This window comes from Microcebus murinus, chromosome 15 (genome assembly GCF_040939455.1).
Source record: "Microcebus murinus isolate Inina chromosome 15, M.murinus_Inina_mat1.0, whole genome shotgun sequence".
Classification (NCBI taxonomy): domain Eukaryota; kingdom Metazoa; phylum Chordata; class Mammalia; order Primates; family Cheirogaleidae; genus Microcebus; species Microcebus murinus.
Window position 1 is genome coordinate 72,854,734 of NC_134118.1, and position 24,593 is coordinate 72,879,326.

Consider the following 24,593-nt stretch of genomic DNA (forward strand, 5'->3'; position numbering starts at 1 on the left):
TTATGAATATATGAATATATATTCCATAAACTGTTCTTCACCTGAGTTTTAGGGGGGCATGCAGAAAAAGATGGAAAATAAAGGATATGCATCTAATTAGTATCTAATCCAATGCTAAACATTTACCCAGTAACCCCTCTTCACCCCTACCCTCAACCCGCCTCTCTTTGTCCTCCTCATCTTTGCAGACATCTGCACCAGTGTGGCCCTGGGAGTCTCGAGTGTCTTAGTCTGGGTGAAGCCTTGTTAGGCTGCCTAACTCTCTATCCAGAATAAAGACAATTGAATGACCTACAAGAGGCCAGCCCCAAATCCACCCACGTAGCTCAACTCATTGTACTTCCCACACCGGTGTGTGAAGCTCTATGAAACACATTTAACTCTAATGGTCTGTTGTGACTTTGGGAAGCTTTCAGAATGTTAGAAACACTGCTTCCTCCAGGAGGAAGCCTCTGATTGGCCCCCTGCAGTCCCGCAAAGCCATTAGGGACTCTGGAATTAGTGCGGCTCAGTCATTATGAGTCTCACGGACATCTCTATGCCAATACTCATGTATACACACAGCGAAATAATGGTTTCTATTATTGTCCTGATCCTAAGGCAAAAATGGGCAATAAATTAGATTCAATTATCTAGAGTGTCTATATAATTGTAACACAGTTTTATTAAATTAATGATAGTTATCAGAATCGTTCCAGTTTCTCAGAATAAGACACCTGAGAAAACTATAGAGCAGAGGAACCTTGCATACCTAAGCATAAAACTGAACATTTTAATTTAATCTCACAGTTACCTAAGCATATGAATTTGACCCAGTATGTGACTTAGGACCTCATCTTTCAGAGTCTCTATTTTACTCATCTATAAAACCTTACCAATGTGCCGTGTAACCTACAAATTTCTCATTTGAAAGATCCTGTCATTCTAATACAGAATCGTTCCTCAGTTGGCATAAAACATAGAATTCTTATTAGGATAATTTTGTTAAAATGTATTTATAAGCAAGAATGAATTTGATGTTCGAAACTTGTCAGAAAACTTATCACAAATCTTGAATGCTGTGAGATTGATAATGTTCCACGTAAGTGTTATAATTCAGGATAAGGGAAAATATGTTACTGAAGTTTATTTATTTTTTCACATTGTGTTGATGCAATGCCTTTTTGTTTTTAAATTAAGAGCAGGTATATTTAGACATCAGGATATTTAGACATCAAAAAGAGCTGCTTGAAATACTGAACACTGTATTAGTAAAGCTCACAAGCTAAGGTTTGCCGACAAGAGGAATAATCATAAATATAACCTTTTCTTTCATCAAAGAAAGTTACTTCTGCCCAAGATCTGAAGCCCAACACGCATAAAATGGTTTCACACAAGTGACATTCTATTCAAAACAGCTGTCTGTGAGAAAAATAAATGGGATTTAATCTGCCATAAAATGAATTGCACAATTTATTTTTCTTGAGGAAGTCATGCCTTTGTGACATTGGTGAGCTGTAACAGTTTTGCTTTCAAAAGCAGCCTCTCCTTCTATGCCAAACCCACATTAATTCAACCATGTGGAATTTTCCTCCAGAAAAAGCAACTGGAAAGCCAAGTCGGCTAATCCACCACCTGATGCCTTTCTCTACCTTTAAAAGTACTGGTTTAAAACACAAGCCCAAGATAAATTTTCAATCCAGACAGAGAGAGAATTTAACATGCTGGATCATGAAGATTGAAATATGTGAAATTGTCAAAGCCAGCCACTAATACCCTATGAAAAATGAAATCTCATGTTCTTCAAACTAATATTTAAGAAGAGAACAAAGCTACAAAATGGCAAAATACCAGCCAGAAAAATGACAATTAGATGAGTTTTATCATCTCTTTACGATGAATTGTTTTTTTGTTTTTTTTTTGAGACAGAGTCTCGCTTTCTTGCCTAGGCTAGAGTGAGTGCCATGGCGTCAGCCTAGCTCATAGCAACCTCAAACTCCTGGGCTCAAGCAATCCTCCTGCCTCAGCCTCCCGAGTAGCTGTGACTACAGGCACGAGCCACCATGCCCGGCTGATTTTTATATTATATATATTAGTTGGCCAATTAATTTCTTTCTATTTTTATGGTAGAGACGGGGTCTCGCTCAGGCTGGTTTTGAACTCCTGACCTTGAGCAATCCGCCCGCCTCGGCCTCCCAGAGTGCTAGGATTACAGGCGTGAGCCACCGTGCCCGGCCTGAACTGTTTTTTAAAAAAAGGTAAAAGTTACTCATAGGGCTAATATAAATGTTTATAACCCCCAAACTGACTAAGCCAGAAAACATTTCCATATGAGTATTTTAAAGATAATAGAGTAATGGTTTATTTTGTTTATTTCATTCATTTAATACACAAAATACTTTTTAAAATGACAAAAGAAAAGAAAACAATTTCTACTGTGGAAATTGTTCTAATACTGTATGTGATGCCTAAGCTACACAGGCTAGACAATGGAACTTAGGTTGTGTCTCTCTATTCTATTACATATTTTCCAAAACTTATATTTATGTTCAAAATCAGCCTAAATATATTTCATTGTGAAGACAACATTCCCTAAAACAACCTATGTTAGAACATTTGAACAGTTTTTGTTCAAAAAATCTATTTGCCTTGTTCAACAAATGTATCTTTGTAAATTAAATATGAATCCTAAAGTAATTAAAACTGAAAATAATTATATCTAATTGAGATCGATTATTACTTTCTTTAGAAGACAGATGAATATTAGCCCCTTCCATACCTGTTACAGTGTTCTAACTACCAATATCAGTAATGTAAAGGCTGACCCATAACACAATTTAGAAAAACAAGGAGACAATCAAATGCAACTCTAAATATTAAGGCAAAGGTTTGGCTTAACAAATATATATAGCTTTCATTTTTCTCAGATAAATGCTGTTCTTTTTTCTATAGATATCAACATCATGTGATATTGGATTTTTAATTTAAAAGAGGGAGAGAAGCCTCAAAATTTGTTCGTCTTCTGAAATAGATTCACTCAAAGCACTGCCACTGATGGGTAATACTCAGATGTTATGAATGCAAAAAGACTTTTTATGAGTTGATTTTATAGTTTGTAACTTTCCAAACTTTTACTCTTGCATATATGTTGTAGGCTCATTTTCTGCTGATCCTGAGAGAACATTATTGATTTACATTTCCTCACAGCAACAAATGTTAAACTAATTGGTAAACAGAACTGTTTTATTAAAACTATCTATACATTTCATTCTTATGCAACATGATATAAAGACATCATGAGAAATCAGGATAGCTTTCTTTCATTTCTTTGGCAGATGATGCTGAATTTCTGAAGAGTATTTAGTTCTTTTTTTATAACATTTGCTTAATTCCTGCTACTTGACAGTATTTAGTTTGATTTCATATTTTGATTTAAAATTCAATTATCCTCACAATTTTAAATTTAAATCTTAATCTAAAAATTCCAAGATTTATTTAGAGTGACGAGCTCTCAATAAATCTGAGACATAAAAATTGCTTGTCTCATAGTCTACTGGAGTATCTGATGGAATACCAGCATTAAAACATTTTCGTCGACTGTCATCTTAAAATCTTCAAACGCACTTTAGTGTTAGTATTTTATAATATAATATAGAAATGCACTACCATTCTTCGTCTATTTTACAATCGTTTCACACTGATGATATTTTTCAACTTTGAATAGCTGTAAAATTTGTTTGCTTATAGAAACTTTCCTTAATGTCTGCTTGAAGACCATTTGCGTAAAATAGAAATTGAAATTCGAGATGTGTCATTATCATTTGTGAAATCATTTAAATATATTCACAGTATTTTAAAGATTTATAAACACTTTCAGCATGAGAAGAGTCTAGGATTTTTTTATGGTAATATGGATCTTTATAGAAATTGCTTTGCTGTATGTATGCGCTGTATGTATGCGTGTGCATACACACACACACACACACACACACACACATATTTGTTCTTTTTTTCTCTCTCTCTCTCTTTGTAAACTTGGCTAGCCTGGGAAGATAGTTTCAAGTCTCTGGTTTTCCTTCTAACTAGAACATGGAGAATAACAGATCTGTGTGAAACTCAAATGCTCAACTGCCTACCTTTTCTGACTGGGAAGTTTGTAGATGCAGGGGCAAGAATGCATGAGTGTGAGTGTGTGTGTGTGTGTGTGTGTGTGTGTGTGTGTGTGTGTGTGTGTGTGTGTGCCTGTGTTTGTGTGTGTGTACCCGGCCAGGTGCACGGTGGTACCTCCACACTGGCGTGGAGGGAAGTGTGTCAGCAACTCTCCTGTGACTCTCCTCAAACTGGACTTGCATTCATCTCAGCACAGAAAGTTCAGAGAACTGTCAGGTTCCAATACACCCTATCTCTGAGGTTAAGCCCCAGCTTATTTCGTACATTTCAACATTTTCCATGTGGATGCCGTTAAGGTTGCCTGGAATTTGGAGATAAGCCCAGGATTAGTCCTGCTCTTAAAGTCATCATGAAGCCTTGTTCCAGGTCTCAAGTTAAGTTGTTAAATGCATTTCTGAGAGCTAACTGGAGAGAAAATAGTCACTCACAAACTTTGGTAAGCTTCAGATAGCAAAAACACAGCAGTGGTTGTTGAAAACTTACCTGCTGTCCTTCATCTTCCTGTTTTTGCAGATGGTAGACTTGTGTTCCATGGCTAAAATAACACTATGCCACCATGCTTGCTTTGGGAACAATATCTAAACTGAGAACTGCTGAATGAAATATTCAGTTTTTTAAAAAACACATTTTGAGAACTGGATCATTCCTATTCAAGTGGATTTTTAAAAAATCACTTGGTAGTGATTTATAATTATTCTATAATTAAAAATATTTTAGTCTTTTACTTTCTCTATTGCCATGAAATCCACCATTACAGAATTTGCCATTTACGACATACTTAAATTTGTTGAAAATACGAATTCCAAGTGATATTATATTCATGCTAATAACATTACTAAAATATTGGCTTTTCTATATTTTTGTCATGTGTAGCTAGTTTATTTTCCTGGAGGATGTAAAATATAAGGCAGTAATATTTAATTAAGTCTTGTCAAAATTTTATTGCCTTTGGCCAAAGGACATTTCAGAGTATCTGAAACAGGTATAATGCAAAGTATTAAGTTGCATACTGAACAGAATTGGGATTAGAATGTATTTCTGAAAATAAATTTAAAGTGTAACACTTCAGAAATAACTTCCTAAAGGATGCTGACATTCTTCCCATATCTTTTTGTACTTTAAAATTTGTCTAGCCTACTTAAACTGATCTTTAAAGAGTTGGTGAAAAATACTGTACACACTATGGGGTTATGATTTTGGAGATTGTCTCCCCCCCCTCCAAAATAAGTTAATTATATTTTTAACAGCACAATTATAGATATACCAAAATAAAAAAGAGTAGAAAAAGTATCTCTGTCTTAGAATCCCAGTAAACAAGAATTGCCATGGGATATCGTCCTTCTCTTGTAATAGTGAAAGGAACCTTGAAAAGGATCCTACTAAACATTCATGCAAGTCCACTCATGCAATTTAGGTAGATAACATAATCTCTTTTAAAATTAAATTTCTTAGGATTTATTTTACTTCAATATTTGTAGTAGCATATTGGAGATGTTTTTGATGTTAAATCGGTACTAATTTTACCAATATATTATAAAATATCATAACTAGGCTTCACATGTTCTCTAAATGGATTCTCTTGTTTCTGGAGATAGATAGATTCTTGTGGATTATATTTGATTAAGTTGAGAGGATCTCCACAAAAAAGTATGGATACCATTTATATTATTAATATGATAGTAGGGGAGTATCTGGTGCTAAAATCAATGGGTGGTTTCATGTCTTAGAGTTAAGTCTGTTTTCCATCTTGAATTAATTTTTGTGAGTGCTAAAACATATGGACCCTGATTCAATTTCTGCATGTGGCTATCTAATTTTCCAAGATCCACTTATGAAATAGGGATTCTTTTCCCCAATTTAAAATATATTGCTATTTACTTTGTCAAAGATCACATTGCTAGATGTGGATGGTTTTATATATGGGTTCTCTGTTCTGTTCCATGGATCTATGTCTCTATTTTTCTATTTTTGTGCCAGTACCCTGATGTTTGGGTTACTATAGCCACATAGTATAGCTTAAATTCTGGTAAAGTAATGCCTCCAGAGACATGAAACCACAATAATTCGAGAAGAAAATGTAGGAAAAACTTTTCTAGATATTGGCTGAGGCAAAGAATTCATGAAGAAGACCACAAGGACAATCATAGCAACAATAACAACAAAAAAAATGAATGGGCCTTCATTATTCTAAAAAGCTCTGCACAGGCAAGGAAACAATCAACAGAGCAAATAGGCAACCTACTAAATAGTAGAACATATTTTCATGCTATACATCCAGTAAAGGGCTAATAATCAGAATCTATTAATACAAAGAACTCAAGCAAATCAGCAAAATCAAAACAACCCCACTAAAAAGTGGGCAATAAATACAAACACAAACTTTTCAAAAGAAGGTAGACTAATGGACAATAAACATATGAAAAAATGTTCAATGTCATTAATAATCAGAGGAATGTAAATCAAAACCACAATGAGATATCAACTAACCCCAATGGGAATGGGGTTTTCTTATGATAAAGTCCCAAAACAATAGATACTAGCATGGCTGCAGAGAGAAAAGAACACTTGTACACTGTTGATGGGACTGCAAACTGGTGCAACCTATATAGAAAATAACATGGAGATTCCTCAATGAACTAATAGTACACCTACTATTAGACCTAGCAATCTCACTACTGGCTATTTACCCAAAGGGAAAAAAAAGTCTTTTTATCAAAAAGACACTTGTACTAGAATGTTTATTGCAGCATAATTCACAATTGCAAAGAAATGGAATCAACCCAAGTGCCCATCAATTCATGAGTGGATTAATAAAATGTGGTATATGTATACCATGGAGTAATACTTAGCCATTAAAAAATGAATTAACACCTTTAGCAACACTCTGGATGGAAATGGAGACCATCTCCTAAGTATCACAAGACTGGAAACACAAACACCACATATACTCACTATTAAACTGGAACTGATGGATCAGCACTTATGTACATAGATAGAGATAAAATTTAACAGAAATCAGACAGGTGCGAGGGAGGAGGAGGGGATGCGTGAAATCATACCTTACAGGTACAGTGTACTTTATCTGGATCATGGGCACACTTACAACTTTGACTCAAACAGTACAAAAGCAATCCATGTAACCAAAACATTTGCACCCCCATAATATTCTGAAATTAAAAAAAAATGAAACCAATGGCTGAGAGCAATTATTTTCCTGTGTAGTACACAATTCCATCAACCATCCATGGATGCTCTCCCTCTTAACCTTTCTATGAAGAGTTGCTATCATTCTCCTCATTTTGATAAAACAAATCTGAGACTCAGAAAATTTAATTACCCAATGTCATACAGTTAAAAAGTGATGTTGAGATTCTGAACTGTGCTCATGATGTTAATTAATTTTAATTTCCCAAAATGCAGAAAGCAGGAGTGATGGTTCCAGGTTCACTTAAGCCCTAATATACCCCAACTCATACTATCAGATGGAATTTTATAATCTAAAACAAAAATTTGAAAAACGGGTCTTTCTTATTTCATAGATCTTTAAAATGATCATGTATTACAAAAGATTATAGAATTATTTTTATCATTTATTACAACATTTACTTTTGCCTTTGATAAAATGATACTTTCAACTTGATGGTTTATAGAAATAGAATATATAAATTAAAGCTTTACCTGGACATTAAAGTAATTATTGTTCTTAAAAACATCCAATTGGAAAGTAGGTATAGAAGAAACATACCTCCAAATATTAAAGGCCATACAAGACAAACCCACAGCCAACATCATACTGAATGGGGAAACGTTTAAAACATTTCTCTAACAAGACAAGGATGCCAACTTTCACCACTCTTATTCAACATAGTACTGGAAGTCCTAACCAGAGTAATCAGGAAAGAAAAAGAAATAAAGAAATAAAAGGCATCCAAGTTGGAAAAAAATGAACTCGAAGTATCACTGCTTGCTGATGAGATGATCTTATATCTGGAAAAACCTAAAGACTCCACCAAAAAACTTTTACATTTAATAAATAAATTTAGTAAATTTGTAAGATATAAAATCATGTACAAAAATCAATAGTGTTTCTATACACCAATAATGATCCAGCTGAGAGTGAAACCATGAGCACAATCCCATTCCCAATAGCTACAAAAACCAATAAAATACCTAGGAATATACCTACTAGGATGTAAAAGAGCTCTATAACAACACTGATGAAAGAAATTGTAGGTGACGAAATCAAATGGAAAAACATCCCGTGTTCATGAATCAGAAGAATTAGTGTCATTTAAATGGCCATTCTGCCCAAAGAGATCTACAGATTCAATGCAATATTTACCAAAATATCAATATCATTTTTCACAGAATTAGAAAAAGCAATTCTAAAATTCATATGGAACCAAAAAAGAGTCCAAATAGCCAAAGCAACCCTAGGCAAAAAGAACAAACCCAGAGTATCACATTATCTGACTTCAAATTATAGTAGAAGGCTACAGTAATCAAAACAACATGGTGCTGGTATATAAATGGACACATAGGTCGATAAAATAAAGCTACATATTTACAGACAACTGATCCTTGACAAAGCTGACAAGAACATGCCTTGGAAAAGGATACCTTTTCAATAAATAGTGCTGGGAAAATTGGATTACCATATGAGGAAAAATAAAACTGGACCCATTTCTTTTACCATAATACAAAAATGAACTCAATATGAATTAAATACTTAAATAAAAGACCAAAAACGATAAAAACACTGGAAGAAAACTTATGGAAAATTATTCTGGCGTTCTGGTCTAGGCAAAGAATTTATGACTAAGACCTCAAAAGCACAGGCAAATAAAATAATGAAATTTAATTAAATTGAAAGCATCTGCACAGCAAAATAAATATCAACAGAGTGAACAGACGATCTGCAGAATGGGAAACAATATTTGCAAACTATTCATCCAATAGGGTACTAATATTCAGTATATATAAGGAACTCAAACAATTCAATAATAAAACCCCCACAAATAACCCCATTAAAAAGTGGACAAATGACACGGATAAACATTTTTCAAAAGAAGACATACAAATGCCTAATAGGTTAGGTATATGAAAAAATGCTCAACATCCCTAATCATCAGAGAAATGCAAATTAAAATTACAATGAAATATCATCTTAACCCCACCCAGAGTGGTTACTGTTAAAAAGACAGAAAGCAATTGATGTTGGCAAGGATGGGGAGAATAAGGAGCACTTATACACTGTACTGGGAATGTAAATTAGTACAACCTCTCTGGAAAAGAGTATGGAGATTTCTCAAAGAACTAAAAGTAGAACTGCCATCCTATCTTCAATCCCACCATTGAATATCTAACCAAAGGGAAATATATCAACTTATCAAAAAGACTCCTGCACTTGCATGTTTGTCACAGCACTATTCATAATGGCAAAGACATGGAATCAACCTAAGTGTCCATCAACAGATGAAAGATAAAGAAAATTACATTCACAATGGAATACTATGCAGCCATAAAAAAGAATGAAATCATGTCTTTTGTAGCAACATGGATAGAACTGGTGATTATTATATTATGTGAAGCAAGCCAGAAACAGAAAGTCAAATTTTGCACCTTCTCACTCATAAGTGGGTGCTTTAAAAAGTGTACACATGGACATAAAGAGAGGAGTGATAAGCAGGTGAGACTTAGAAGGGTAGGGGGGGATGCAAATGAGTGGATGATGAGAAATTACTTAATGGGTACAATGTACATTATTTGAGTGGTAGATACCATAAAAGCCTTCATTTGACCACTATGCAATCTTTGCGTGTATTAATAACAAAATTGTATCTATATCCCATAAATGTATACAAATTAAAAAAAAAATTACCATCCCAAACAATTCACTGTCTGTTAATCCACCTCATTAATAATGATTACATTGACAGGCTACTTACTTCCCAGGTAACATTATATGCAGAAACACAGAACACAGTCCATCAAAGTTGCTACTGTACCAAAGATGACAGTGATTTGAAGCTAGAAAAATGTTGATGTCATTATTTTTAACCTTTGTAAAGACTTTCACTTGAAATATACCTCTGAGAAATATTCAGCAAAAAATGCTTACAAACTACAGTTTTCTGCTACCAAGTGTTTCTTACTTTATTACCCCCAGGTCAAAATTCCGGTATAATAAATAGTTGACCAAGGAAAAGTTGATTTTGTAGGAAACAATGCAAAGATACACCACTTTACTTCTCCTGGTACCAGTAAGCCACAAAGACCATTCACTTGGTGATCTGCAGACTCAGATCTTTGTTTCCTTTTACATTTTTAAAAAATAAGGCTTTAGCTTTATTAACACAAATGCCTATTTTTAGCCTGAGGTAATAATGACTGCTTTGATATAAGTAGACTCAATTAGAATCAAAAGAAATAAACATATTATTTAAATATTGTTTTTTAGTCTCTGAAATTTCAGTTTTACATACTGTCTCTTACTCTTAGGTAGTATCGAATGTGTACCCACCTAGCAACACAAAGCAAAAACCTCTTTGCAACCAAACTTAAATGACTAAGGTGGTAGTTTGCATTTTAACAGAATAGTATTAACCTCATTTCTGTCATATCAACTTTTTAACACATATTGATGTTAGTCAACTCCTGAACCAGTATATTTATAATCAGTACATAAAAATAAGTATTTAAAATACTATAGTTCTACTAAAGAGAGTTCAAAATTAACACACTAAGCACTAAGCAGTGTGGCTTTTATAGAATTTTTGAATACTATGAAAAAATGACATTTTTGCTGCAAATAAAATTTCTAAAACCTCAATTAACCCACATGATCTCAAGATGTATTCTCTTTTGAGACATAACAATAATATTAAATCAAATTATTTTACTGTCATTCTTCTTTACAAATACACAGTAGAATGAAGCCAAGCTCCTTCATGCAATGAAATATAAGGTAGAAAATTATGCTTCCAAATAGATGATGATTATTATGAGAAAGGTTTTCTCTCCTCCAATCACACAAACCAAGAAAGAGGGAACTTTACTTTCCGTGAAGCATTAACAGCTCTCATAATTAGATCAGATATGACTTATGATATCCTACTCTCAGGAAACTTTCTGTAATTTTATTGCCCTGTCTTATAAGCCAAATTGTGTCTTATAAGATTTATAAAAATATTAAAATTCATGTCAAATTTTCTAATACACTGTTACACTAGTCTGTTTTTGTTATTGTTCAAATAGATAAAATAGCTAGAATTGCCAAGTAAAAATATGTATTTGTGTTCCTTATAATTTCTAATATTTACGAGGCAACACAAGCACAACCTGCAGAATGTATCATACCATTAACAAAAGAGTAGACACTTTTCAGAAACAGGAACAGATTTTATAGTTCCATTCAAGTATTTCACCATTTGGATGTACTCACATTAATATATTTTGCAGTGTTTTCTCTGAAGTTGAAAGCAGAATTTGAGGCATTTTGCCAACACTTGTCTAGTTTACAACAGAAATGTAATGCAAATTTCTTATAGTTCCCCCAAAAGACACCAATATCTTCTCATTAAGTTTCTTTTGCATTTGGCCAACATTTTATGAAATCACAACATAGATAAAACTTCATAGTCATGTTTCAGAAGGAATCAGAAAGAAACTCTCGTTATTTTGTTTTTTAGAAAAGCCCTTAATGAGTATGTGAGTGATAACAGAATCGGATAAAATGTCGTCAACTGTATCTTACCTCTGTCACTGAAGTCATCTACCAGGATGATTTCTGCTATCAGACTCTCCGGGGTTCGGTTAATTATACTGTGTATGGTTCGCAGGAGTGAGGTCCAACCTTCATTATGAAATGGGATAATGATGCTGGTGTTTGGCAGCCTTTCCAGGTACATCTTGTGCTTACAGCTAGAGATGATGGAGGGGAAAAAAAGGTACGTCAAAGGCAAAACTATAGTATCTCTCATACTGCTATTTATTCATCATGTTATCAGACAGCTGTGAAAACAGCACTTAGTTTAATGCTTTCCCAATCAGAGTTTGACATCATAATAGTTACCCCACTCTTTCATGGGCTTGACCAAAGAGTCTCTTTCACACTCATTCTTAATGAAACAATTAATTTATCTTCTTTTGAATTAGGGGCTCAAGTATGTCAGTTTGTTGAAATGTTGTGGTCTTGTTGATGCACATTTTTCCTATTGCTATACAATAGAAATAAGGATAAAAGATAGGAATTCAAATTGTTGCCACTGAGCACATGACTAAGGTTTAGATACGTTTCCTAAAGAATTCTGAAAATTTAACTTCTGTAAATATCTTCTGCCATTATGTTTAATTAGTCGATTTTGGTTGTGGAGTGTTTTAATAGCTGGACAGTATTTAAGGCTCTAAGGGGAAAAACAACCACAGCTATTCAACGCAATAAATGGAGATTTAATCCAAAATAACTGTGTACTGAATACAATTCATAATAAGATTACATTAAGGTCCAAACAAAGACATCATCACATTCCTAATGGGAATTATAAAAATAAATCTCAAGTTGATTTTTTCATCGTTGAAACAATCAGAGAAGGCAAGAAGTAACTTTTTATCCCTTTTATTCATTATTGAATCTAAGAATTTATTATTTTTAATAATATGTATCAGATAGATTTTGATGTTTTCAGACAATGAAAAGAGTTGGAAAAACCATCAAAATGATACCATGAGATAGCATTAAAATGCTGTAGAAAACATGAAACTTATTTTAGGGTAATTCAAATGGCAAAAAGCACACATGAAATAAACCTGTCAGGAATTTCATGAAAGTGTAGTGAGATAGATGCTTTCACACATAATACACAGATCTGGAAAAAAGTGCTAGTGTAATTTAGCACACCTGGTCATAATTATGTAGGACAATCCATTCTTCTGAACAAAGCCAAAGGCCAAAAATTATTGTGCTTTCATATATCGGTGTTCAGGATAATTGCACCTATTGTGCAAACCATCATACCTCACAGTGTTTTGGAAATGCAAGTGATATTCTCATGAAAGCAAGTCATTTTTTAAACATTAAGACAAGACACTGTTCATATCATTTGCTTATTAATTTAAAAATGCATTTAAAGCAATATCCTATAAACAATCAATAGATGCATGACTTTTTTTTTTTAATTCAGGATGTTATGAGGATACAAACATTTTGGTTACATGAAATACATTTGCCTCTCTCAAGCCAGAGCTACAAAAGTGTCCTTCCCCCATACAGTGTGCCCCGTTTCCATTAACTGTGGGTTTACACCCCCACCCCTCTACCTCCCAGTTCTCTCCCCCACCCCCAACACCCACTATGTGACCGGCACCTAGTGAGTCTTACTACCATATGAGCACCTTAGTGTTGATCAGTTAGTATCAATATGATGGTGAGTACATGTGGTGTGTTTTTCCATCCTTGTGAGACTTCACTTCAAAGGATGGGCTCAATCTCTATCCAGGATATTATAAGAGGTGCTAGATCACCATTGTTTTTTGTAGTTGAGTAGTATTGCATGGTATACATATACCACATTTTATTTATCCACTCATGTATTGATGGGCACTTGGGTTGTTTACACATCTTTGTGCTGCTATTAACATTCAAGTGCAGATGTCTTTATTATAGAATATCTTTTTTCCTTTGGATAGATGCCTAGTAGTGGGATTGCTGGATCAAATGGTATTTCTATTTCTAGCTCTTTGAGATATCTCCAAATTACTTTCCACAGGGGTTGTACTAATTTGCAGTCCCACCAGCAGTGTAAGAGTGTTCCAATCTCTCCACATCCATGCCAGCATTTGTTATTTTGGGACTTTTTGATAGAGACCATTCTCACTGGAGTTAGGTGATATCTCACTGTGGTTTTGATTTGCATTTCTCTGATGATTAGAGACGTTGAGCACTTTTTTGTATGTTTGCTGGCCATTATTTTGTCATCTTTTGAAAAGTTTCTGTTCATGTCCTTTGTCCATTTATTGAAGGAGTTGTTTGATTTTTTCTTGATTTTCTTAAGTTCCACATAGATTCTTGTTATCAGCTCTTTATCAGATGTGTACAAAGCAAATATCTTCTGCCATTCTGTAGGTTGTCTATTCACATTAATGACAGTTTCCTTGGCTGTGCAGAAGCTTTTTAATTTGATCAGGTCCCATTTGTTTATTTTTGTTGCTGCTGTGATTGCTTTGGGGATCTTGTTCATAAATTCTTTACTTAGGCCAATGTCTAAAAGAGTCTTCCCCACATTTTCTTCCAGAATTCTTAAGGTTTCATGCCTTAGGTTTAAGTTTGTTATCCACTGTGAGTTGATTTCTGTGAGAGGTGAGAGGTGAGGATCCACTTTCAATCTTCTGCATGTTGATATCCAGTTTTTCCAGTACCACTTATTGAATAGAGATTCTTTTCCCCACTGTATACTTTTGTCTGCTTCTTGTATCTGGATATCTGTGTTCCTGGCTAGGCCAGGCATATTTTCCTCCAGTATTCCAAGAAATAGATTTTCCAGCCCTTGTGTATTTTCTTCGCCCTTGTGTATTTTCTTCTTCCCTCTCCAAGATGCCTATAACTCTTATATTTGGTTTATTTACATAATCCCACATTTCTTGTATATTTTGGTCTTTTGTTTCTGTGTTCCACCTGTGTGTATAACTCACCTGCCCTCTAATAGCTTAAGATGGAGGGCACTTGGTTAAGCTATGGGGTTACCCTCTCTGTCACTGGTTGTAGATTGCGTGGAGGAGCCAGTTATCAAGGCAATCCGATGCCTCTGGGTTGTTTTCTGGTCTGTGAGTGAGGAATACTAATGCCCCGATCTTTAGGAAGAATCTTGCCACTCCCAAGGGTTACTTGGACCCTATTGCCCCTTAAAGTGGTGGTAGGAGCAAGGCAGATCACAGCTGCTGCCTACCAGCCTGGATGTGTGTGCTTCCATGGTTGCTTGATCTGCTGCTAGGGGGAGCCGCTAATATGTTATTCAGGGCTCTTTCTCCACACTTGGCAGGCTGCTCCTGATGGGAGGGGTCACTTAATGCACCTGCTGTGGCCTCTGGCCAAGATATTCCTTCCCTGACCACAAACCCCACTGTTGGCAGCCACCGGGAGGCAGAGAACAGGCCCCAGAGTTGTGATCCTATCAGATGACCTAAGCCAGTCGGACAGGCCAAATCATGGGCTGGCAACTGTTGATCTGTGCCAACGCCCCCACATTCACGCCAGTCACACAGGGAAAGTGGCTTTCCTTGCCTCTCCTTACCTCCAGGGGTGGAGCCCACCACTTCTGGCACGAAAGTCGCTGCGCTGCAGGAAGGGGTGATGTCCGGGCCCTCGCAGCGCCCCGGTGCTTGGGGATCCCACAGGCGGTAGCCTCCTACAACCGGGGAACTAGCATTGTGGGGAAACACTCAAAATTCGCCCAACAAAACAGGCCTGGCAGGCGGAGGATAGGTCGCGGAAGAACAGAGCCTGCTGCACGTGCCGGCTGGGAGAGACCCCAGGCTGGAGGAGGGGCGCTGCCGGAAGCTCAGCGCGCCACAGCGCCCGGGCTGCGGACCCAACATGGCGGCCGCCGTCCCACAGAGCCGGCGCCCGGGAGGATGCCGGGCGGGGAGCTCAGTCAACAGGACGCCCGTTTTCTCCTGTGTGTCACCTTCCTGCAATCTCACGCCTGTCAGACACAGGAGGCCTTGTTCCTTCTGAGCCACCTGAGCCGGCCTCACCGTCAGCAGCAGTTTCCAGTCAGAGCGCCCTTTTCAGCGTTCACCACAGTTGCTCTGGTCCCGCTGACGACCAGAGGCGAGGTGCCTGTCTCCCAGTCCCTTGAGCAGGCTGCTCAGACCAGTCCCTGCCCCGCCCAGGCCGTCCTGGCACAGAGCTCTGGGGAGCTCAAGACGTTTCCCGCTATCGTCTCCTCTCCACAGAGCCCAGCGCCTCCTGCCCGGAAGTTGCACCAACTTCAGGCGCGTCCCTGACTGAGCGGGCGTGGAGGTCAGTGGGGGCAGGACGTTCTCCCGTGGGTCCGGTCGCTGGCTGGGCTGGCGGCTGTCCCACACTCTGTTCTTTATTGTTTACCTCGCACTCTCCAGACTTTGCAATCCTATCTCCAGTTCACCTGTTGGTTGGTTGTTTGTTTGTTTGTTTGTTTGTTTGTTTTCCTGTGTCGTGTGTCCCATGCTGTTTCTCTGCAGTTTCACCATGTTGTTCTTGTGGGGGAGCAATCCACTGGGACGTAGCGGTCTGAGTTCTTCACCTCTTTCCCTGGGAGCAGACAGCCAGGAGGGCACCTCTACTCCGCCGTTTTTTAAATGGCTCGTGGTTTTTCAGAGATGTTTAACAGCCACATACCATCCAGTCAGGAAAAAAAAAAAAAAAAAGGCAGATACAAAAGAATGCAAGACGTATCCTATGCAACAAAGGCTTTCTCTTCTAAAAATGTTTAGATAATATCTATCTGCCTGAGCTCAAATGATTACTGCACATGAAATGTAAAAGGTTCTTTTCCACTCATTCATTCATTCCAGTCACAATGATTTAATGATGACTTAATATAAGCCAGGATCCAAAGTGGAGGTAGAACAACGAGCAAAATGTGGTTCTTACCTTCAAGGCATTTGCAGTATATTGGGAGATACAGGATGACAGATAGACAGTTACAATTTTGAAATAAAACGAGTAGCGTAGACGTTTAAGAGAGTGCTATAGTAACCAATTTAGAAACTGTTGTAGAAATTTAAGTGCGAGCTGAAGGTGGCCCGTAGAAGACAGGTTGAAGGTATACTTAGGAATAGGATGGATATGGCTTGGTAACTCAAAGTAGTTAAACAGGGCTCCCATGATACGGACGTGGGCATCTGATCTGACGAAATACAGATTGACAGAGGGGCGCACTGTGTGAGGGGCACATCTGAAGCTTTCAAGGATTGAGGATGAAGATAATGAGTTCCATTTTGACCATGTACTGTTGAGGTGTCTGAAAACATCCAGCTGGAACATACAGCATTCCTATATACACTGCACACATCTGTCTGTCTGTCTGTCTGTCTGTCTGTGTGTGTAGCTCCAGGCAAAGATCTGTTTTGTTGGAGGAAGAGGCTCGTGAGTGAAGGCTCTAGGAGCTGATGCAGGTGCACCGCCAATATCTCCTTGGCACGCAGCATTCCAGGATAAGCCAAGAGGGTCCTGTTACAAGTACGTGCAGATGGCCAACTGAGTGCTTTCTCTCATTTCTCCACAAGGGGAAGATCAGAAGTTCTGGGAGACATTAACGTTCCTGGAGCAAGTGTGAACCAATGAAGAAGGGGAGTTGGGCAGTAAGTAGTCCCCGGAGAGAAAATTCTGAAGTGTGTTCCATATTGTCTCCCAGAGTTCCCTAGAAGGATTGCACCTCAGTCGCCCACAGTGATAAGCAGTTTAGGCAATGAGCATTTTTTTTTATTTTTAATTAAAAATTGGCCAACTAATTTCTTTCTATTTTTAGTAGAGACAGGGTCTTCCTCTTGCTTGGGCTGGTTTTGAACTTCTGACCTTGAGTGATCCTCCTGCCTCCGCCTCCCAGAGTGCTAGGATTACAGGTGTGAGCCACCGTGACAGGCCCAACAATGAGCTTTTTATAGGTTGCTTTTCCTTTCCTGCCTTCCTTTTCCACATTCCCCCTCCCCTTATGCCCCTGTACCTCCTGTGATTACCTCTCCTAAACTATAGCAGTCACATTTTTGTTTCAGGGTCTGCTTCTAGGGTAACCCTTAGAATAGGCATATGTATTACACTGCACTTGGCAGCAACTGTCTCTTGAATCAAAGTTCTGGTCCAAATTCTTTAAGCAACACTCTTACTTTTGTTGAGTTATAAAGCTTGCAGTTTGTTAAACCTGGAGATATTTGAAAACAAGTCTTTCTAAAAAGATGTCACATATGCATTTCATTACTTCTTTCAACTTTTCAATTATCGCTAGTGTTCTGTTCCTAGTCATCTTTGTGCCTTTGAAATAAAACTATCCGGACTTTATGCAGTGTATGTATAAAAATGCATCCTAATTAGTGGACTATTAGTAGTAAAGTTACCCTCTTCATATTAATAATTTATTTTTTAAATTAGACTACATTACAAACTCCTTGCTATCTCATGACTGATGGTTATTTTTCAAACATCAAATAATCACATTTTATTAATCAGATTATCTAAGTTCAAATGACAGCTTTGCCACTTACCTGGGAGACAATGGACAAGTGATTTAACTTGAATAAAATTAGTTTTTTCATGTGGGGTAAAGTGGGAGCATATTAAAAAAAACCTTCATAATGTGTTAATCAAAATTAAATTAGGCAATATATGCAAAGCACCTTATATAGCATTATATCTGATAATATCTGATAATAGCAAGGGTTTGATAAATCCTAACATTATTGTTGTCATTGTTGTTTAAATTGTTATTATTTTATCGGTCAAATCCTTTATGGAAGGAGGTAGGCAGCTAGGAGAGACAGGAACTGCATAAGGGAAAGTGAGAGACATAGGATACAAGATGAATAAATAAATTGTGGTCTGTTTCCTTAAGGAGTCACGGACCAGTGGACAGATATATAAAACGATTAGACTCAAAGAGACAAGTGACATAATAGATGTTGCACAGGCATTGATAGCCTCAAGTGTGACTAACTTTGTCTGAAAGAGTAAGAGACGTCTTTATAGATGAGTCTGTAGGTTGAGAACAGATAATGCAGGATTTTGAAAGCGATCCTAAGGGATTTGGACGTTACCCTGAAGTCAACATGAAGTATTTCAAATGCTGTTAATCACGAGGAAGCCTGAACCACGTTTACATATTCCTCTGGAAGCAGGGCGGGCAATGCGCCGGAGATGGCAGAGACTAGAGGCAGAAAGATTAGAGGTTGTAATAGCTCTGGCAAAAATAATAACAAGGGCACAGATCTGATTTTTACTTAAGGAAAACCAGCCTCGTGGTAACAGTATTTAATCTAATTGAATTATATGCAATTATTCTAACACTTGAGCTGCTCCAAAGAAAATCATCTTCACTACCAAAGTCAGACGTTGGATTTGAGAAGTTGTGATCCAGGTGACTTCCCCTGGGCATTACTGGAAAGAGTGAAGCATATCCAGGCAATCATTAAGATCTGTACTTGTATATTTTAGGTTCAACATCAAGTCAGGTTGAAAATGAAAGTTTGTTAAATATGAAGAAAATTTATCAATGTAGAATTGAGTTGAAGAAATTAGTAAAATAAAGTCAAACACAGTTTATGTTTATGGTTGCAATTATGTAACAAATTTACAAATGCAAGAAAAAAATAAGGACAAATTAAAACATTTTTTGCAATAAATGTATAGGGATGGGGTAAAAAATGTCTGCAATGATTGCATTTCATATTTCTGCATTATTTTCAGATTAGTATTTGCATAAAAGCAACTTTAGGAATGGCTCAGAGATGAGGACATCCCTTTGTTGAGTAGCAATTTACCAAATTGGTGGAAAATTCATCCTTCACATTTTAAATGCTCCAGGAAGACAGAAGAAATAGTTTAAATTATTTAGAAATATAGTTGAGAGAAATGACAAATTGTGAAGGTATTTAAAATAGCTGACAAAAAATCAAATTGGTCTGTAAACATTCTGCTAATCTTTTCAGAGTAATAAAAATAAATTTCAATAGCAAATTTCTCATACTCTTCTATGGTTTTCCAAAACACAATAAACAAAAATTTTCTGATACTCTATATTGCCATTTGCTAAACCAAGAAATTTAAAGAATATACTTAGTTTAACATCATTAAATGTTAAGTAAAATATACTTAACATTTGTTCTTTTCATGTTTATATTAATTTATTTTTATTATTTCCTTAATTTCACAAAATAAGTGGTTATGTCAACACTAGGGAGAGAACAAAAAATAAATTTTAATTACAAATATACAAAATAAGTACCAGAGTTATTAATGAGTTATTTTTTTGTATAGAAGATATTTTAGTATGTATGAAGCAATATCAACATTTATATTTCAGGAATTTGGGTGACCATCATTTGAGGTTCTTAAGACCTTCATGAGCTCCTTACTATCATTTAAACATTTCTTCTCACTGCCTATTGCTGTGTATTTATTTATAGAAACAATGTCAAAACCCACGTTTTTAAAATTCAAACTCTGGGATTGTAGCACTGAGCAAAATGTTTGAATAAGAGTATTTGCACATTTCAATCCTTAAATCATACAGTTAGCTTATTCAAAGTATGAATTAATTTTTTGTTTAGTTTTTTGTTTTATTTTGTTTTCTATCTACTTTTATAACAGTATCTGTCAGGATGTTATGTTGTGGTAATAATCACCCTCAGATTTCAATGGCTTTAAAATAATGAGTATTCTCTTTCTTGCTTCCTTTACCTGGCCAGCCCTAATTGGGAGGGGGGTCTCTGCTCATCACAGTCAGTGGGAATAGCTAACTTCTTGACCACTGTCAATCACTGTGCCAGATGGAAAGGAGAACACTAATGGGTCTTAAGCTGGTTAAATTGTCCTTAAATGGACATATTGCTGTCTGCTTATAGTTCATTGGTCTAAACTATTCACACAGCCCAAGGTCCTGGGATGTGTGTGCAACATTATAGTCTAGAGGAATATAATCAGGAATATTTGGCAAATGGCCCTAATGAACATGGCCATTTTGGTCTTCTGCCTTCTTTAAAATTAAAAAAAGAAGAAGAATTTAACTGCCTGTTAGACTACATTTAATAAAAAAAAAATGGAAGAAATTCACTTTTTCAAAGACAAAAAACTTAACTAATATTTACAGTCCAACACTTAGGGAAGCACAGCAACAAAGGGCTTCAGAGCTGCAACCTTAAAGAATCATCTAGCTCCTTGCTTAATTTGAATTGAGGCTTCTAGAGTTTAGAGGATTAGACGTAAGCATTTTACAATCTAATTGGCAAAGCATTGCACTGGGGGCAGGAGCAACACGTGATGGGGCACTGCTCCTGACTTATGGGCGTTACAGCATATTGAAAGGTATGAGAACCTCAAACAGCAAGATAATGCGAGCAAAGAATGAGAATCCAGTATCCTTCACTTTTGATTACATATCTTTGGGAATTGTCATTTCATCATTGGCCTTTGAAGACATCTTTATATGAATCAAATTAATTAAAGTTATATAAATATTATAATATTTTAAGGAGGGGTAGGCAATAACTTAATTAGTGTAAACATTTTTGTGAAGTGTATACTCTGTCCTCCATAAATGTTTTTACAAATAAATTATTCAATGTATATGAAGAAATACTTCTCACAAAAAAATTATGATGAACTATCATTTGAATAGAGGCTGTGGGAACCACTAACATTACACTATCGGGGGATAAAGTAAGAACACAATAGTGCCTACTGTATATAATATTCCTTCATTAGTTTTGCATTATTTTAATAAAAATAGAGATTTTTCCTATGTATATCTAGTATTTTTTATTATCTTTCTAGCTAAAATTATCATGGAGATTTTCTCTTTTAACCAAATGGAGTAATAGGGATCATATTTACCTTTCCATGTTACTCAACTGAACCAATATATTTTTAAATATGAAACAATGGTTTTCAAGACAATAGATTTTTAAATATGAAACAATGGTTTTCAAGACATTGAATATCAAACAATAGATAGTAGTCCTTCAGAAACAGAAAACAATTTCACCTGCTTACACTTTAGCCTGAGATTCCAGGCCATGGTGAAGTTAAGAGAAACATAGTCAGACCCAAAGATATACCTAAGTTAAGAAAATAGAGCCAAGAGTTTAGGGAGACCGAGGTGGCTAGAGTTTGCAGGATGGAGTACTCTAAAGGAGAGAGCTGCATGAAGAGAACTTAGGAGATATGCAGAGTCTCCCTCAAGTCTTCAGCTGAGTACTGATCAGTGAAATTGTGCAAAGAAACAATTCTTACCTAGGAATGAAGCACCAGAAAGGATTAGAAGAAACGACACCTATGACTTAGGCATGAAATCATTTTCATTTTCATGGAGTATTGGGTAGCATATAGAAAGGGTTAAAGGGATTTGTCTCAATAGAGTGGCAAATTAGCCCTGGACTAAATACAGCTTTGATTCAACTTAGCCTAAAAGCAAGACCAGATAGTATCAAACTATTTTCACATAGCTTAAATGCATCACAGAACAAAGCTCAATAATATTTATAACAATACAATAATATTTTACACCATAAAGTTAAAATCACAATGTTTGATAAGAAAATTACCAGCCATACACTTCAAAACTCATTTTGTGAGGCCAGCGTTATCCTAACACCAAAGAATGACAAAGACGCTCAAGGAAAGAAAACTACAGGTGAATATTCCTGATAAATATAGATGCAAGAATTCTCAACAAAATACTAGAAAATCAACTCCAACATCAAGTTAAAAGGATCACACACCATGGCCTATTCAGATTTACCTCTGGGCTGCAAAGATGGTTCGATGTACAAAAATCAATTAATGTGATCCACCATATTCATAGGATAAAGGATAAAAATAACATGATCATCTCAATAGATGCAAAAAAGTATTTGACAAAATTAAACACCCTTCCATGATTAAAAAAAAAAAAAACCTCACAACAAACTAGAAATAGAAGTAAACTATTAATATCTCAACTCTTATACAAAGGCAACCTAACAAAATTGAACCAGGAAGAGGTACAAAACCAGAATAAACCAATAACAAGTAACGTGATAGAGGCACTAATAAAAAGCCTCCCAAGAACAACAACAAAAAGCACAGGGCCACATGGTTTTATTGCTGTATTGTACCAAACATTCAAAGGAGAATTAAAGCCATTCCTACTTACACTACTCAAAAAATTGAAGAGGTGCAAATACTTACAAACTCATTCTATGAGATCTGCATCACTATGATACCAAAACCAGACAGAGAGGCAACAATAAAAGAAATTTATAGGCCAATATATTTGATGACCATGGATGCAAAAATCCTCAAGAATATACTACCAAACTGAGTTCAACAACATACTAATAGATCATTCACCCTGATCAAGTGGTATTTCTCCCAGGAATGCAAGGATGCTTCAACATATGCAAATCAATCAATGTGATACATCATATCAACAGAATGAAGGACAAAAACCATATAATCATTTCAACTGATGCTGAAAAATCATTTGATAAAATTCAACATCCCTTCATGATAAAAACTGTCAAAAACTGGGTACAGAAGGAACTTACCTCAACACAATAAAAACCGTATATAATAGTTTCATACTGAATGGGAAAAAACAGAAAGCCTTTCCTCTAAGATCTAGAACAAGACAAGGATGTCCACTTTCACCACTGTTATTCAACATAGTACTGGAAGTTCTAGCTAGAGGAATCAGACCAGAGAAGGAAATAAAGGGCATCCAAATTGGAAAGGAAGAAATCAAATTATCATTGTTTGCAGATGATTTTATATTTAGAGATACCCAAAAGAAAAAAAAAAGCTACAAAAAAAAAGCTACTAGAATTGATAAACAAATTCAGTAAATTTTTAGGATACAAAATCCATATGCAAAAATCAGTAGCATTTCTATATGCCAAAAGTAAACAATCTGAATAAGAAATCAAGAAAGAATCCCATTTACAATAGCTACAAACAATAAAATACCTAGGAATAAACTTAGCCAAAGAAGCGAAAGATCACTATAATGAAAACTATACGTATTGCTGAAAGAAATTGAAGAGGACATACACAAAAAAGGAAAGATATTCCGTGTTCATAGATTGGAAGAATCAATACTGTTAAAATGTCCATACTACTGAAAGCAATCTACAGATTCAATGCAATTCCCATTAAAATACCAACATTCTTCATAGAAGCAGAAAAAAATGATCCTAAAATTTATATGGAACCTTAAAGGACCCAGAATAGCCAAAGCCATCCTGAGCAAAAAGAATAAAACTGGAGGAGTCACATGACCAGACTTCAAATCATATTACAGAGTGGTAGTATTCAAAACAGCATGTCACTGGCATAAAAACAGAGACATGGACAAATGGAACAGAATAGAGAACCCAGAAATAAAATCCACACATCTGTAGTGAATTTATCTTTAACAAAAGTGACAAGAACATACAGCGGGGAAAATATAGTCTCTTCAATGAATAGTGCTGGGAAATTGGATATCCATATGCAGAAGAAGGAATCTAGCCCTTATCTCTCACTATATACAAAATGGAGTAAAGACTTAAATCTAAGACCTAAAACTATGAAACTACTAAAATAAAACATTGGGCAAATGCTCCAGAATATTGATCTAGGCAAGGACTTCTTGAGTAATATTCCCATATTTTGTATTTTTAACAGAATTGGAGAATTTAGTTATTAATCACATACTTTTAACATATTTTGTTTATTA

At 35.9% G+C, this 24,593-nt stretch overlaps 1 protein-coding gene and 1 long non-coding RNA gene across 2 annotated transcripts in view; one reads left to right on the top strand and one right to left on the bottom strand.

Moving 5' to 3' along the window:
• Window positions 1-24,593, bottom strand: part of GALNTL6 (polypeptide N-acetylgalactosaminyltransferase like 6) — a 913,332-nt gene that overhangs the window by 500,419 nt on the left and 388,320 nt on the right. The window contains exon 5 of the mRNA XM_076010718.1: window positions 11,906-12,072. Coding sequence (XP_075866833.1) covers window positions 11,906-12,072 — 167 coding nt within the window. The remainder of the gene's footprint in view (window positions 1-11,905; window positions 12,073-24,593) is intronic.
• The window catches only part of LOC105874639 (uncharacterized), a 29,164-nt gene continuing 20,539 nt past the window's right edge, over window positions 15,969-24,593 (top strand). Inside the window, exons 1-2 of the long non-coding RNA XR_012923277.1 lie at window positions 15,969-16,168; window positions 17,416-17,490. This is a non-coding gene — a long non-coding RNA (uncharacterized LOC105874639). The remainder of the gene's footprint in view (window positions 16,169-17,415; window positions 17,491-24,593) is intronic.